Source organism: Phaenicophaeus curvirostris, chromosome Z (genome assembly GCF_032191515.1).
Source record: "Phaenicophaeus curvirostris isolate KB17595 chromosome Z, BPBGC_Pcur_1.0, whole genome shotgun sequence".
In the NCBI taxonomy this organism is placed as follows: domain Eukaryota; kingdom Metazoa; phylum Chordata; class Aves; order Cuculiformes; family Cuculidae; genus Phaenicophaeus; species Phaenicophaeus curvirostris.
Genome location: NC_091431.1, coordinates 18,403,404 through 18,421,212, shown reverse-complemented (window position 1 = coordinate 18,421,212; position 17,809 = coordinate 18,403,404). Strand labels below are relative to the sequence as shown.

The window sequence follows — 17,809 nt, the reverse complement described above, 5'->3', positions numbered from 1 at the left end:
GTGTATAATGTTGCATAGGTATTACTCTGGAGAAGAACATTAAACAATACATATTAAGTCTCCCTATAGTCTTTTTAGATATGGAAGTAATGTATACTAGATTGTCTGTAAAAAGTTTAAAGCTAATTTTGTGTCTGACAGTGTTAAAGGGTCACTTCTTTTGGGTAAATATTAAATGTCTGAGTTATCTCTCCTGAGTCTCTGGAATAGTAACTAAAGGTATATTAAATTCCAAACTGAAGATTTTTTTTTTTACTCATTATTATTATTAAATTAATTGTATTTAATTGCAATGTGCATGTATTCATTTTTTTGCCCTGCAGGTTTCATTTCTAGCCTCTGCTTACATGAGCCAACATCTCTCAGAGGGAAGCTGCTCTGCCCTTGCATCTGTTACTCATTACCTTTACCTCTGCCAGTTCAGCTGGATGCTTATTCAGGTTGGTCTCTTAGTCTTTTTCACCCCCTTCCAAAAACCTCTGTAAAAGTAATTGATACTTAGATTGTGCTTCTGTTCTGTTGCATTGTGTGTATCTCTGCAATTCAGTGAAACTAGGGCAACAAAACATTAGATGGTCTTTATAAATTATAGTGTCGCAGCGTTCAAGAGTAAATATTTGAACCCTATAAAGACTTTTTTCACTAGTACCCATTACAATCTTGTAAGAATTTCCATATCTTACTTCTTCCTGTAGAAGTTACTGCCTCAAGAACTACATAACGTCTAAAAAACTATTTTTATTTGAGTTAATAACTTTTCTAAACATCTCTGATTTGGTCTTTTGAAACAGTCTCTTACAGGTGAAATAGAAGCATAAACTACACTGTAATTTTTTCATCAGTAGCATTTTAGTCATCAGACTTACATTGTATGATAAACATACCTTCATAAGTTTGTACTGAAATAAGTATATAAGTTCACAACTATTGCCAGAATTTGCATAGAATCGTAGAATTGTATACCTAAGCACCATGTCTACACATCTTTTAAGCCCCTCCAGGAATGGAGGCCTCTTCCAGTGCTTGACAACCCTTTCCATGAAGAAATTTTTCCTGATATCAATCTAAACCTCCCCTGGTGCAACTTGAAGCTATTTTCTGTCATCCTATCACTTGTTACTTGGGAGAAGAGATTAACACCCACCTCACCACAACTTCCTTTCAGGCAGCTGTGAAGAATGATAAGGTCCTTAGCCTCCTTTTCTCCAGGCTAAAAAAAATCCCAGCTCTTTCAATTGATCCTCATAAAACTAGTGCTACAAATGCTTCACCAGCTTTGTTACTCTTTTGACACATTATAGAACAGCAAATTATGTAAAAAACAATTGAACTAATGTAGGAGACCATGAACAATCAAATTTGTTATGCAAAATTACTGGGTTTAAGTTAGCTAAAATAACAACTTGAGAGGTTATTTTGAAAGAACGTTATCATGCCCTTCTCTAGAAATATATACTTTGTACTTATATGTAAATTCTGCCACTTAATTGCTATTTTAGTAGTATTTGTCCATAGCAGAATTATTATATCTGCTTTTTATGTGCAGCTCCATACATTACCATACAAATCCCCCAACATGCAAATTGTCAGACCAAACCAAGAATTGCAGATTAGGCTGTCACTAAAATACAGCTTCCTCTCCCAGTGACATGTAGTGTATGGCATTTTCCTGGGATTATGTCAAGCTCACTCTCATTGAGAACCCTGGCAACCTCTCTAACACCTCCACTTTTTGCTTTTAGCAGACTGCGCGTAGATGGTCTGTCATGCCCACTGCTGCTGCTACTGCTTGTAAAAATGGAACAGAGAGATCTAAACTTCTCTGTGTCTAGTGATACTAATGCTCCTTTTATTCTTTTTTCCCCCCGAATTTACGCAGTTAGCAAGATTAAATTTATCTTCAGTGGATGTTACCGTCTATTCCCTGAATATAGAAATTTTTCTGCTGTTCTTCTTGTACACTTAGCTTAGCTTATGACTTTCTTTAAAATAACCTGAAATATTTTTTCATTGCTAAATTTTCTTCTTCTTTACAGCTGCTCATTCCCTTCATTCCAAGGTCACTTCAGGTCTTTTTTAATAGAGTTTACAACAATAAAATCTATAGCTTCATATTCTAAGTGTTCTTCCATTTTTAGCTTCTGAAATTTGTCAGCTTCCATTTAATATCAGTATATGCAGCACACACCTAGCTACTACCTACATAGTAACTGAAATGGAAAGGATCTTAGAGGTCACCTGGCCCATATTCAGCATCAGAACAAAGGCTACATCTAATCATCCTTGCTTGTCTGATTGTTTCTTGGCTTTTGTAGGGAGGTTTTTTTCAATTTTCAGAATGTTTATAGCATTACCCATTTTTTAAGGCTGAGGCTCTCTTGAATGCAGAAGAGAAGGAGTAAGAATGGTGCAAATGGCCCTTTGTGCCCACAGAGTGAGCTCAGCCTGAAATATTTACCTTGTACTAATGTCTGAAATGAAGAAATCTTCATCTGGAAAATGTCCCTTCATACAAATGTATGTCACTGTGGTACAAGCCTGTATATTCAAATGCAGCCTGTGCTTTTACCTTAGGAGCACAGACTGTGGATGCTTTTCTGTATTCTGTTGTTCTTCCCATGGCAAATCTGCAGTAGAACAATGATTTACCAGGACAAATAATTTTCTTTTGTATTTTCCAACTTGCTACCAAATAAAAAGTTACAAAAACAAGTTAAAAGCTGTCTTTTGAGCAAAAAAAAAATATTTTTAGTCCTTAATTGACAATTATGACATCGAGAAAAAATATGGGTAAAAGTGTAGTCTTCATACTTACATGAGTCATTTCTGCAATGGAGTAAATCAACAGCAAAAGTGGCAGTTCAATAAGCAAGCCAGAGTGAATGTCATGAGCTTGCTGTCACTCACACCTGAATCCTCCCCGTTTGTGGATTTAATGGCTTCTAAAATCTTCTAGAAATTTATTACAGGCTTGTAAAACAATAGGTTTCGTGCTTATTTTTAAGAATGACTTATGGACTGACTAACAGATTGAAAAAGGAATTGTACTATAGCATGCAGTCATCCTGAAAAGGAAAGCTGTGGCCATTTCTAAAAAGAAGGAGGGAAATAGAAGTTTTCCAAGTGAGTTGTGAAAGACTTTATTTAAAGTATTTTGCAGCTAATATTTACCAAATATCCACATGTTATCATTTAAGCTGAATGAATAAATGAATAAATGACAAAATAAACAAAATCAACTCAGTTTTGGGAAGTTAATTTCAATTAATTGCCACATTCTAAAAGAAAGAAGCTTCAATGAAGTTTGCATTGTCTTGTTAGAGTGTTATTTGAATTTGCAATTGTTTTGCATTCTACATCAGAAGAATCACATGCACATTTGCTCTTCCACCTGAGCAGCTGAGTACTGTACATTTTATTCTTCTGTAGAACTGGTTATTGTTGCAGCATGGCAACAGGAAAAGATTTGCTAAAATTAGCTCCTCCATTTGTATTTCTTTGATTAAATTTTGGACCATCAGAAGGGATTGAGGACAAGGACATATAATTATCAAGCTAGTAATGCTACTATGAAGGAAATTGTGGACTATCCAAACCCCATTACATCTTTTCAGCAGCACTGTGTTAAAGTGTCCTGTGATAAATGAGGTGAGATAGGTAAATATGGCTAAACAAACACCAAGCAAGGACACGAGGTACTATTTCTTAGAAAGCAATCTCAGTTGGATGACTGAGAACAATGTTCACCAGATTGTCAGAATTAGTAGAACCAACAGTCCCTGAGCATGGTGGCATAAATCAGTTCAAGGATTTTGCTGTCTGGAAATGCTCGCACTGAAGCACAGCCTAGTCAGGGCCACAAGGGCATGTAATTTGAAGAATGTTTATTGGCATAAGGCAACAAAAAGAATCTTGAATGAGTTTTCTTTCCACAAACTGGATTTTTTCCCTGAAATATCATATTCTTCTGTTTAACGTTTTCTTCCTGTAAATGGTCAACAATGGAATTAATATTTTTTCTGTGTTCTTTCCACCTGCACAGGATAGATACAATAATATAGTAGGATTTTCCTCTGTTCTTTTAAGGAAAACAATCTTTGCTTTTGTTCACATATCACCAATCACCAAATGAAAAAAAAAAAAAAAAAGAAGAGTCTAGTAATTATGACATAATTAATATAATTATATACACTGGACATATTTATTAAAATGTCATTTTTCTAAGGAAGCATTTAAATTGCTTACTAAACCAACAATTTTTTTGGAAAAAAAGTTGTTAGCATATGCAATGTGCTTTATGATTCATGATAGAAAATGTTGTATATTCATGCTATATAAATCACAGGAAAAAACCCTGTAATGATAATTAACTGATGAGACTTACATAAGGAGTCCACAAACCACTAATTAATTACTTGATTTCGAAAATTCAGTCTGCCTGAACAAACTAGTAGACAAACTCTTGGCTACAAAGTTTTATGAACACTAATAATCACTTTGCAATTGTTTTGCCACTGTATATGGATTTTGCCCATCCTACCAATAGACACCTGCAAATTAAGCATATAAGTCAACATTATTGTATGAAATACCTGTCCAGACAATGGGGAGAAATGACTAAGATTGTGTAAGGTCAACAAGTGCCTGAATAAGTCTGTCCTCTCCCCATTTACTATCAAGACAGGCTAGAGGCACAAGCTTGAATTAGAAGCCATCTAGACAGAAGAAGACAAAATTAATCCCTTATTCACCTCATATAAAAGACCAGAAATAAATACGTAACACGCAGAGCTGTATGTTTGAAATGCAGGAGATGATGAAGTATTTTGCAAAATATGTTTTTCTGATACATAGTTTAGGTGTTTATTAGAAAGTGATAAAATGTCTGTAGATGTGCATAAAAAATGCTCAGCATGTATGAGTTTCTACCACTAACCTCTTAACCTTAAAGAAAATGCAAAGATCCAAGCAAAATTTGAAGTGTTTTGTTTTACTTTAAGCATTTCCTTACTCATTCTACCATCTCCTTCACAAGTTTTCAACTATTATAATTCTTCTTTTTGATTCATATATGGTTTTAAAATTCTTAGTTATGCCATTTGATGATGAGTTGATCATAAGAAAACAAGGATTGTTGCAGGTATGCATATGGATTTGTACTCCTCATTTTTTTCTTAATCTTTTATACAAATTTTACATAGAATCACAGACCCATTGAAATTGCAGGGGCATCTTGAGACTGTCTAGTCCAACATCATGGCTAAAGCAGGGTCAGCTAGGCAAGGTTGCCCAGGACCAGTTAGGTTTTGGTTGTCTCTAAGGTCAGAGACTCCGCAACCTCTCTGGAAAGCTTGGCCTAGTGTATATTCATTGGCGCCTGTTGCCTCTTGTCCTGCCATTGGGCATCACTGAGGAAAGTCTGGCTCCCTCTTCATCGCTCCCTCCCATCAGTTATGTATATGCACAGCTAAGATACCCCTGAGCTTTCTCTTCTCCAGGCTGGACAGTCACAACTGTCTCAGTCTCTCCACTTAGGAGAGATGCTCCAGTCTGTTAACCATCTTCGTGGCCCTCATCTGGACTCACTCCATGTCTTTGTTGTAGTGGTAAGCCCAGAAAAGAACCACAGTCAGAACTGTTGAGGGAGGTTAGTACATTTCCTACAAGATGCGTAGAGCTGAACAATGGTATAAAAAGATTCAATACAGATTGAGTTTAGCAATATTATGTGTCAGTCTTTTCTGTGAAGGTATGGGAATCCAAGAAAGCTACTTTTGCACCACAAAGCTATTTTTGCACTGCAAAAATAATACTTTCTACTAAACAGGGTGTCTATTCCTCTCTGGTCGTCTAATTCCAAATCTAACAGTTATATAAATAAACATATTTCTTTCATAATCTGTCTGTTTTGATTACTTAAGAGAAGAAAATGAAAACAAAATATTTATGTTGAAAAATGTTTATATATACACATATTCTGGGACAGAAATATGCTGTATTATGACGTTCAGAGTAATTTTATTTTGGGGATAGCTAATCATCTACCATGTCTACTGATTATTATTATGCATTTTTCTTCAGGCTATTAATTTCTGGTATGTCCTGGTGATGAATGATGAACACACAGAGCGGCGCTATCTGCTTTACTTCCTTCTGAGTTGGGGTCTTCCAGCTTTTGTCGTGATCCTGCTTTTAATTATCTTGAGAGGAATCTATCATCACAGCACAGCACAGATTTATGGCCTTGTCCACAGTGATCTGTAAGTTTTCCTTTAAAAAAGCATAAGCTAGATATTGTTCTCCCTGTATTGTTTTATATTTAATTTGCTTGCTCATGGGGAAGGGGGTATGAATACAGCCCAGTGCAGCAAGAGACAGGAGGATCCCTCATTTGGTGGAGATGAAGGGAGGGTGTCACTCATAAGCAGTGCAGCACTTTCTGTGCAGTTGGTCTTTGCTCCAGTTTCTCCACAGTTCCATCCTGGGCTGAGCAGTGGTGGAGGAAGGAGCTTGTCTGCTTTGTGGATAAATTATTTATTCTTTTCCGAGACTATGCAGTTCCAGGGTAAAGGATATAAATGGCCACTGCTGCAGAAGTGAGAAGAGCATATTTTTCTTCCACTTCAGTTCCATGTTTAATAAAACACAGCAGTGAACCAAACCTTAAACATCCTTCTTTTCAATTATTAAATATATTCTCTGCTAAACACTATGACTACATTCACATGTCAAATATGTTTCCTGAAGTATTTATCTTGAAATATTGAATGTTAGATATCAAATTGTTCCAAATTCGACCATTTCTGTAATGCAAATAATTAATACAGCCCTTTCAAATCTATATATAACCTCAGAAGACTGTCCTAATTAAAACAATGATGCTTCGTAGAGCTTGTAACATTTAAGTGGAATGACATATAGATCAATGATTTTGTTGTCCTTCACTACCTCTTTTAGTCTGGCCCCTTTTCTGGCAAAGCCAAACTATGATAATAGCTCTTCTAGGATATAAGGGTGTTATATTTATTTCCTTTGTGTTACATTACTGTGTTCAGTTCTGGGCCCCTCACCACAAGAAGGATGTTGAGGCTCTGGAGCGAGTCCAGAGAAGAGCAACAAAGCTGGTGAAGGGGCTGGAGAACAGGCCTTATGAGGAGTGGCTGAGAGAGCTGGGGTTGTTTAGCCTGGAGAAGAGGAGGCTGAGGGGGGACCTAATTGCTCTCTATAACTACCTGAAAGGAGGTTGTAGAGAGGAGGGTGCTGGCCTCTTCTCCCAAGTGACAGGAGACAGGATGAGAGGGAATGGCCTCAAGCTCCACCAGGGGAGATTTAGGCTGGACATTAGGAAAAAATTTTTCACAGAAAGGATCATTGGGCACTGGAACAGGCTGCCCAGGGAGGTGGTTGAGTCACCTTCCCTGGAGGTGTTTAAGGGATGGGTGGACGAGGTGCTGAGGGGCATGGTTTAGTGATTGATAGGAATGGTTGGACTCAATGATCCGGTGGGTCTCTTCCAACCTGGTTATTCTATGATTCTATGGTTTACATGCTTCATGTGCAGAAAAGAGTAAACACACAACAGTAAACAGGCGCTGGCACAGATTGTCCAGAGAAGAGATGGCTGCCCCATCCTTGGAGGTATTCAAGTCCAGACTGGATGAGGCTTGGAGGCCCTGATTTAGTGGGAGGTGTCCCTGCCCATGGCAGAGGCTGGAAAAGTATGGCCTTTGAGGTCCCTTACAATAAGACCATTCTGTAGTGCTATGAATCTATGATTCTAGCTTCTATTAAAAATAGTAGAAGAATGTATGAGTTTTTTATGAAAACTTCTATGAGGGTGTTTACAGAATAGACCCAAACCAAGACAATATCACCTGTCTTTAATCAGAGGAAGATATAGTGTGCGTTATTCCATCACAGCTGACCAAAATTCAGTACAGTGGTTTTTTGGTCATACAAAGCTAATTTCTGTGAAAGGGAGATACTAGATTTCAATATCTGTGTGTTTGAGTGTATGCATATACATATACATGTGCATTTATGTATTACCTATATATATACATGTATATGTATACAATGGATGATAAGCAGGGATACCTGATTTAGATCTAAATGGCTGGCTACTACTAACTGTCTAGCCATGATAGCCAAGCTTTAGTCTCACATTAACAGACACTGGCTCTCAGCTCAGACGAATATCTGAGGTCTGCAACAGCAGGTCATTTCTGATATTCACCCTGAATCACAGAGTGCTGCATAGTTCTACACCATCTCATACACATAAATATTTCTTCACAGAACATGGCAAGAAAGTGTTGTATTTTTCTTTGTGGTAAAATCCTTCTCTGTGCACAGTGAACACAATATGTGTAGCATAATCAAGTCTTCTGACTGCTATCAGACAGCGGTCAGATGGCATGAATAGGCAGTGAACCACAGTTCCACAGATGTTTTCTTTTGTTGTCCATGTCTCATTCTTCCAAAGACAAGGAAAAAAACACTAAGTTCTGATAAAGTTATTAAGTGAAGGAAAATTACTCAGACCAATTCATTTGCCCAAATTAAATATGAAAGTTTTCTGGCATCTTATTAAAGTGGGCAAATGCCAGAAATCACCCCAGGCTTAGTGAGTGTGCAGTTTATTCCAGCTCAGTCAGTGTGAACACTGCTAGTTTCTAATTTGAAGAGGACTTTAAAAGTTGCTTTTAATTATACAAAGAGGACTTTCAAAGTTAGAATGTAGGAAAGAGGACAGATTGAACTACATCACTTGGTTTGCTTTCTTCAAACCAGGATGTAGCGGTGGAAAAAGTCACAACGAGATTTTCAGAGTCAAGGTCATTACATACTAACTTCAGATTCAGCCTCTGAAATAGTTTGAGAACAATGATGTGCTGCTAAGAGCTCATTTCATGGGGGAGCTGGAAGGCTGGTTAAAGTAATAAAAGCAGTGAAGCCTGTTATCTTAGCTCTCTTGTAAGTGATCTCTCCTTCAGGCAACTCATTTTAGCATTACTGTGGGGTCTGACCAACGGTTTTGTTCCCAACCAGAATGCCATGGGCACAGTTAATAGCCAAAAGGGTGGCTGTGCTGAAAGCACTTCACTTTATACTTGTACTGAACAGAAAATTATTTGAGCTGTGTTGGATTTTGTGCTTCAAAAGATGTATTATGACAGGGTCTTCCTTCAGATATGACAAATTCTACACGCAAGTGCATGTTTTGTATGATAACTCCCGTAACGTGCCACAGTGTAAAACTAACAGACTGCTGTGGTTATGAAGCATTATACATATTGGTGATTATTTTTGTAATTAGTGGAGCTTATGTATGGTGTGAACAGTGTATTCTTTGGCATTATCTGATTTTCTTAATTACATTGGTAAATTTGTCTCTGCCAATGCCACCAAGAAGCATAACTTTTTTTACAGATCATTGCTCAATGATATGTGAAGGAACTAACAGTCAAGAATAAGGCTCTTTTACTCGTCCCTGTGCTAATTCCCCCATTGCTTGGAAAGGCTGTTTGAATAGGAACAGTAAAGTTGCTGGTGAGAGGCATATTGCCATAACTTCAGTGAAAGAAATGATGAGATGGGCCTTTGCATAGAGTGGTTTTGAATGGAGGAAGAGTGGTCTGTTTGCATATCTGTAAAGAAAAATGTGAATATCTGGTGCAATACCTTCACTAAGGAAAGCAATAAGACTTGAACGCCTCTTAAAAATATACCTTAGTTGTCATGTCTTCTTTTAAAAAAGAATAAACATGGTATTTCAGATTTAGGTGTCTGCAACTGCACTTCTGCTTAATTTCTGTGTGTAACAACCACTGGCTCAATCATTTCACGAAACTTCAAAGTAGGAGCGTTCTCTGTGTGCTGCTGGCTTGTAGAAGGGGCTTGGATAGGCATTTGCCATCTATCCTGTTTTTTAACTTTTTGTGTTATGACAAAAGTCTTGCATGAAGGCTGGTCAGTGTTTGTAAATGAAATCTTTAAGGTGCCTCTAAATGTCAAGTGTATTCTCTACTCTGGTCTCTAGTGACTACACTCTAGAATGTATATTCCCACTTAAGAATTACCATGGTGGCGGGGGCATTAGTGTTTTTTGGTGGTAAGAGCAGTTGTTGGCTCCTTTCAGCTGTGTAATAACTGGAATTTAAATTAAACTCTAAATTAGATGACTTAAAACATCACTTTAAAAAAGAGTGTGTTATAATTCTGTATTCTGAGCTTTTTATGTCACACAGACAATTTTCCAACTCCTGTTTGAATTAGTTGCAATCTCTGTCTAAAATATCTTCCAAGGACATAAATTCTGTTGTTTAGGTACACGCTGTGTGAAAGAAGTATTTCCTTTCATCATCTCTTATTACACTGAATGTCATCATGACTCTGTGTTGTGACATAGGTAGATATCTCAGGATATCTCTTCCATTTCTTGTTTATTTTTTCTTAACTCCCATCTGATTGTCTCTTTCAAGATTATAGAACAAACCCATAATTTGTCCTTCTTTACAGGAATTCTTAATGCTATTGCACATTTTAAAATCCTTGTCCTCCTTTTGAGAAGAATTTTTCTTGTTGAGCAAGAAAAACTTATATACAGATGAGTTCACAACAACAGTTCAGTTTAAAATGAAATGCCGAAGCTCAATGTGGTTCCCAAAATACAGATGTTTCAACATCTGCTGTTGTCCTGGTGAATACAGCTAGTTCAGTCATGGCCTCCTTTCTGAAAATCTTTTAGTTAATGTTATCAAAGTGAGTTTAAATTGTAGAAATACACTACTCAGTTTAAAATATTGCTGACAGGTCTCTTAAAGAAGAAGACATGGTTCACCTGGTATGGTGGAAAACACATTGGGGCAAATTGAAGCTGTAGAGATGGCAAAGATGTAAAGTGCAGTGGAGAAGTGAGGAAAGGAGTGTGAAGAATTACATAGAATCTAGCTCCCACCATTTTCATCCTGGTCTCATTGGTAGTTAACATGAAGCAAAATGTCAGCAACGTGTATACCATGTATCTTTACAGGGATTGCATCACAGGGGGTATACAGACTGCAAACAGTTCTGGAAACCAATGCAGTATAAATATGAGACCTCATAATGGTGAATGACTGGAGAGGACCAATTATTCAATCATCTTTACAGAGGAAGCTGGGTTTATGTTTATGACACATTATAATTCTCTTACTTATAGAAAACAAAGAATCAAACAACAGAACTTCTAAAATGGGAATCCTTGACAGTAAAGTAGCTTTCTTATTTCTTGTATAAACCTGAAAATTTAACTGTCCACACTTGCATACAAGTAAAAATTTCAATACCCTTTGAAGTCAGTGGAACCGCACCCATTCACAGTGTTCTGCCTTAACTCATCTGTTTCTGAGATCAGAGGCCAGAATTACTTCATTACAAGTATCAGGTATGTTCACAAACATGAGTTTAAAGGTTATTTATGCTACATTCACTAGACTTGTACCCGGGAGATTCAAGCACTATAACAGATGTTATAAAAAAGAACTACTCTAAAATAGGTCATAATCACAGCTCAGAGGAGCTTGAACTTTAACTCACTTGGGTGGCTTGAAAACTCTTACCTACAACGGCATTAAAGTATGTTGTTTATAAACTTGAGAAGTGCTCTTGTTACAGCTTTAAGCTTTAAGTCTCACTAAACCATCTTCTTGAAACTGAAGCCCTGTAAGAAGGCCAAAGGACTGTTTTTATTAAAGTAGAAACTAAACCAAGTAACCTTTAAAAAGCAGAAAACTGGAAGTAATTAGACATGATAGAATACAAATTTAAAAGTTTATAAACTAATATATATCAAACTCGTTTTCAAGCATAACTTTAGTCTTTTTTATTTGAAGCAAACTATATAGTTTCCTCTAGTTCCCAGAATGTCTTTTTTTGGTCATTTCTGAGGCATGACTGTCTGCTCCTTGCACTTTCCAGAGCTCTTTTCCCTCTGTTTTCTAGAGGTGTCTCCTTTTTGGCAGGATCATTTTTTTGCCCAAGGGAAGAATGATAACCCCTTTCAGGAGCTCCCACCTGATTCATTCACTTTCCTTTTAAAATCCCCAGAGGCAAACAAACTGAGCATGGAAGAAGCACATGTGCCATCACACTACTTTAAAATATAGAAAGAAATATAGAAAGATCTGTATATTTGGTTTCAGTGATAGTGACATGGTAACATCTCACCACAGAAAAAGGCTAAGCTAAATGTTGTTACAAATATATCTTCATGTAATCAGCCATGGTGGTATCTATGAGAAATAATGAAAAAAGATTGTCCAGCAAAATTATTTTCTAGAAAATCCAAACATTTCTATCTCCTCTACAGTCTAGCCCAAGCTGAGGTTTTTCCAGCAGAGTCACTGCATCTGTGACTGTGCAGCCACATCCAGGGAACAGGAGAGCACAGGCTACAGAAAGCTGGAAATTATGAACTTTTTTCTGTGACTAAGAGTTATGACTCTTCCTGTTACTCACTTTGCAGTTTCTCTGAATCAAGCTTTTACACATGGACACAGTATGAGGCACAAATTAATGTCTAGGAGCCATGTCCAACATTATTTGAAAAAAACTTCACAGAAGATGTGTTCCAGTACCAGGCACACAGCAATGGGTCAAGAGCACTTTGTGTGTCTTCACATGAGGGGGTTAGACCTGGAATTCAGACAAGACAAGCAGTTCAGTTGCTGTCTGAATGCTCAGTTTCCTTGAGCAAGTCATGCCCTGGTGGATTGTAACCCAAACTTGTGATAAAATAGGAGCATGGAAATAACTCATGCTCTGAGATATTAAGTCTTAAGCATTGGTTTGTTTAACCTCTATATACTCAGAGCTGTACAATGCACAAATATAGAAATAGGATACAATTCCAAAGACATTCTCATGTGGTAAAGCAAAAATCCTAACAGGATTCACATCACTTCTGAGTGTAGTGAAGGAATGGAAGGCTTGAAAGAAGCATAAACTCGTAAATAAATATGCCCTGCTTGTATATTTGGTGTTATATAGGGTGCATGAAAGTTGCACATGATGAGAAATGTTTACTTTAAAATCTTGTCAGGGATGGAGGTTTGCGTGATACAGCTCACCGAAGACTTCTTAGAAAAATAAGTTTTAACTCATAAGGATAGGTGGGAGGATGAGGACAGTCTACGGTCAGGGCTCAACCTAAACAAAAATGCAAGACATAATAACTCACCATGTGTTGTCTAAGTAGTTCTCCAAGATTCATTTGTTTTGATGTTACTGTAAGGATAAAATCTTCCTGAAGCACCTTTCCAGACATGACTTTTCATTAAGTTTTATTTCAAGGGCTACAGCCCCCACAGACTCCAAGTATTTACTGTCTGTACTCACAAGGACGACCCCTTAAACCTTAATTATTTATTACAGAGTCATGCTTTTTCTCTAACGGAACACCTGCGAGCTGGTGCACTGACACTTAACTCAGTCAGACAAAACATTAGAAGCTGCTCTGGTCTCACCAAATTGCATGACTCTTTAACTGCTGGCATGCATTCTGGGCATAGATCCCTGGCTTGCTGACTGTTCCCTGAAATAGAACCCTGCTTTCTTAAACCCAAGGACTTGTGCCACTACCAGTAACAGGAATTTTGTAGCTTGAGTGAGCTAATTTCTGTCCAAATATTTGAACACAGTCTCTTACCTCCCTCTTCCCCTGCTGCTTCAAATGTGCTGAATTTAATCCCGAATCTTAGAACAACATGCTTGAAGCACTAGACTTCTACAGGCAGGAATAGCTAATAAAATAGCTAAAGACAGCGTGAAAAAGCATTCAGGGATTTGAACTGTACTGTCAGACATGCTAAAAGGAAGAGGTTTGTATGATAAATAGATGTGGAATTCCCATCCCCTAATGCCTCATCCTTGCCTTATATCCTGCGTGCACTTGGAAGCATCTCTCTGCATGGTCCTCTCCATCCAGCTTGTACTTCCCAATTTTTCCACTTCCTTTCTTCTCAGTTTGCTGGCAACCCACCTAGGATTTCAAAGATTTTGCAAAATGCTGTTGCTAGAGTTTAGCACAGAATAATACTTGGACATCTGGATATAAGGCTGAATGCTGTATGAACTACTCAGCTGAAGCAGCAAAGGGGGAAAAGCCTGCATTTTTCATTTTTTACTGGCTGATTTCTCACCATTCACTCTTTTGCTCTTCTTGGCAGGGTAAATTAGCCCATGCTGTGCTCTGTGCTACTGTAGGAGAAATGGTTCTGACGAACCAGAGCTACTTGGTTTATATCTACACTGCACCACAATATAGACACTTTTGTATAAAAAGGGCAAATTACCCTATATTTCACTGCTAAATGTGATGGCTTTAATTACCTTTTATTTATTCCTCATTACTGACAGATGTTTTCAGTGGAGGAAAATAGTTGGGAGTAGGAGCAGGGCGTAAGGTTCTTTTTATATCTTGGCAAATATTTACTGTTAGTGTTAAATTAATGTTAGCGCATCAAAAACACACATAATCACTGTATTGTGCTTTTAAAGTGTTAAAATAAAGAAAGATAAATTTGGGCTGATATGAGTTGTGGAATTTTGAAGAATGCATAGAGAAAAATATTTGTTGTGAAAGTTAAAATTCCCAACCACTGTTAAGTGCTGGAGCAACTGCCATACAAAGACAGGCTGAGAGAGCAGGGATTGTTCACCCTGGAGAAGAGAAGGATGCGGGGAGACCTTAGAGCGGCTTCCAGTACTGAAAGGGGCTCCAGAAAAGCTGGGCAGGGGCTCTTGGTTAGGGAGCACAGGGAGAGGATGAAGGGAACGGTTTTAAAATGAAAGACGGGAGATTGAGGTGAGATCTTAGGAGGCAATATTTTCCTGTGAGGGTGGTGAGGCCCTGGCACAGCTTGCTCAGAGCAGTGGTGGCTGCCCCATCCCTGGAGATGTTCAACATTAGATGGGGCTTGGAGCAACCTAATCCAGTAAGAGGTGTCCCTGCCCATGGTAGGGGCGTTGGAACTGGATGGGCTTTAAGGTCCCTTTCCACCCAAACCATTCTATGATACTATGATTCTATAGCAAATCAAGATATTTTAAAGGGTTTCAAGGATAGGTTGTTATAGGTGAAAGGTGCAACCACAAATGACCTTGAGGCCTGATCCTTCATACAGGTTCAGATTCTATAAAGCAAGACTCTGCCTTCTCTGAAGCCTGCATAGTACTATGGCAAGGGTGAATGAGAACAGCTGCAGGATGAAGGCTCACATCCCTGGCACTGGCGGCTTTTAAAAACCTATTAACTTTCCGGTTGTGTAAGAAATTAGCAAGATAGTCCCACCTATTATCTGGTCTTTAATTAGCAGAATACTGCCTACTTCCATTACCAAACCTCATTCTTCACTTATCTATTTTGCAACAGTTTAGAAAAGCCTTCATCTGATATGTGAGAATATAGCAGGAAATACTAAAATAAGCAATAGTGAGATAAATACCAGCAACTGGCTCTAGCTGTTTCATTGACACTGACATGCTGTTTGTAATAAACATGTATATTTAACCTTTTGTACTTGGTTTTCCTGAAAAGACAAAAAGAAAAAAGGTTTTATATTTAAACTTCACCATAGGAATGTTTTGCAATGAGTGGATATTAATTAATTAATTTGTTCTACAATGGTTTTGGATATTAGGAAAAATTTCATTACTGAAAGAATGGTGGGGCACTGGCAGAGGCTGCCCAGGGCAGTGGTGGAGTCTGCATCACTGGAGGGGTTCAAAAAACACGTGGCTGTGGCACTTTTGGACAGAGTTTAGTAGGTGTGGTGGTGTTCGGCTGATGGTTGGACTTGGATCAGAACCATAGAAGAACAGAATGATTTGGGTTGGAAGGGACCTTAAAGCCCATCCAGTTCCACTCCCTGCCATGGGCAGGGACACCTCCCACTGGATCAGGCTGCTCAAAGCCTTATCCAATTTGGTCTTGAATTCTTCCCGGTATGGGGCAACCATCACAGCAAAGAATTTTCTTCCTAGCGTCTAATCTAAATTTTCCCTCTTCCAATTTAAAGCCATTCCCCCTCATCCTATCATTACATGCCCTTGTAAAAAAATCCTCCTCAGCTTTCCTGTAGACCCTTCAGGTACTGGAAGCTGCTTTAAGGTCTCCCCAGAGCCTTCTCTCCTTCGGCTGAACAATCCTAAATCTCTCAGCCTGTCCTCATAGCAGATGTGCTCCAGACCTCTGATCATCTCTATGGCCTCCTCTGGACCTGTTCCAACAGTTCCATATCCTTCTTACATTGAGGATTCCAGAACTGGACACAAGACTCCAGGTGGGGTCTCACAAGAATAGAGTAGAGGTGGCACAATCCCCTCCCTCGCCCTGCTGGCCACGCTTCTTTGGATGCAGCACAGGGCACGGTTGGCCTTCTGGATTGTGAGCACACATTGACAGCTCATATTGAGCTTCTCATCAATCAGCACCCCAGGTCCTTCTCTGCAGGGCTGCTCTCAGCCTTGGCAGTCTTTTCCAACCTCAGTGATCCTATGATTCTAAGTTGGTTTCATGCTCATATTTTAGTTGCATGAAGTACGTGGACATTTACTACATGTAGTGCAGTGAGATGAACTTTGGTCTGTACAATGTAACATCACCAGTAATTAAAAGTGTATCTCGCTGAACTATGCTAAGGTTTGTCTAAGGAAAAAAAAGAAAACACGGCTTTCGTAGATTAATTTGTATTAGTAGTGCTAAATTTAATTATTAGTATGGCTTGTACAGAACCAGAATGTCTAATAGAGGCTGCAATAGGGGTGGCATTATTACCTGCTTATTTTAGGTGTTTATTATGCTGCAACAGACCATGCAGATTAAAAAAAAGTGTACATAATAAATACTGTTTTGAAGAGGGAAAAAAATCCTCTTCCATGGCATTCTGTTATTCTTCAGGCCAAAGGGCAAGACTATGAACATAAGCCTCATTTATTTTTGAGAGTTTGCATATGGAAACATCTCCTTTTTTCAGCTAGCTTTATATTAATAAGTTGTCAGTTTAAAGAATGGATAGAAAATGTCAGCTAATTAGAAATTACTGTCCCAAACCTTAATGCAAAGGAAATATTTTTTTAATGTGAGAAATTGTAACAAATACTAAATAGTAAAAAGCCAAACCAACAAAGAATAACCATAATAATAGATCATTGTTTCAAAGCCATTGTTAATGGCTGCTACACATTAGAAAGAAGCCCTTGATAGATACAGAAGCAACTGAAAATCAGATACAGAACTTGTTATATAATTTTAAAAATGCAGTGTTAGCAAGAACCTTGCTCTAACAGATTTCAAGCATGTCTCTATCAGCTTATTTTCCTGGTCAGGTGCTGAGGGATCGAAGTCCTCTGGGACCTTTGGGATGACCTGGCTGGGGACTTCAGAGCTGCCAGTGCCTTGGAAGCCTAAGTTGTATTAATAGAGTGCTTCCTTAGTATTTACTTTCACAGGGGGGAAAAAGAAAAGTTAAAAAAAAAAAAAAAAAAGGTAGGTATAAAAAAACTTGTTCAGACAAATTTCCAAAGGAGGGTATAATGAGAAGACTGAAACACAGTGGGCCATGTTCTAAAATAACAGCAGATGATATTTTGGGTTCTCATTTTAGGAAAGCATTGCTTAGGAATTTCATTTTTTCCACTTTTCCCAGCTGTTTAGCTCTACAGTAACAGCAGCAGTAAAGAAAAACAAGGAAATTGGTTTTTGCTTTATTATGCAATAGGTCTGGTTTATTGACAAGGCTGTTGCTGCACACACTGACTCAAAACT

At 38.1% G+C, this 17,809-nt stretch overlaps 1 protein-coding gene across 1 annotated transcript in view; it reads left to right on the top strand.

The window, feature by feature from the left end:
- The window catches only part of ADGRV1 (adhesion G protein-coupled receptor V1), a gene marked incomplete at its 5' end in the record, with an annotated part of 290,584 nt that overhangs the window by 193,875 nt on the left and 78,900 nt on the right, over positions 1–17,809 (top strand). The window contains 2 exons of the mRNA XM_069880588.1: positions 324–440; positions 6,082–6,260. Coding sequence (XP_069736689.1) covers positions 324–440; positions 6,082–6,260 — 296 coding nt within the window. The remainder of the gene's footprint in view (positions 1–323; positions 441–6,081; positions 6,261–17,809) is intronic.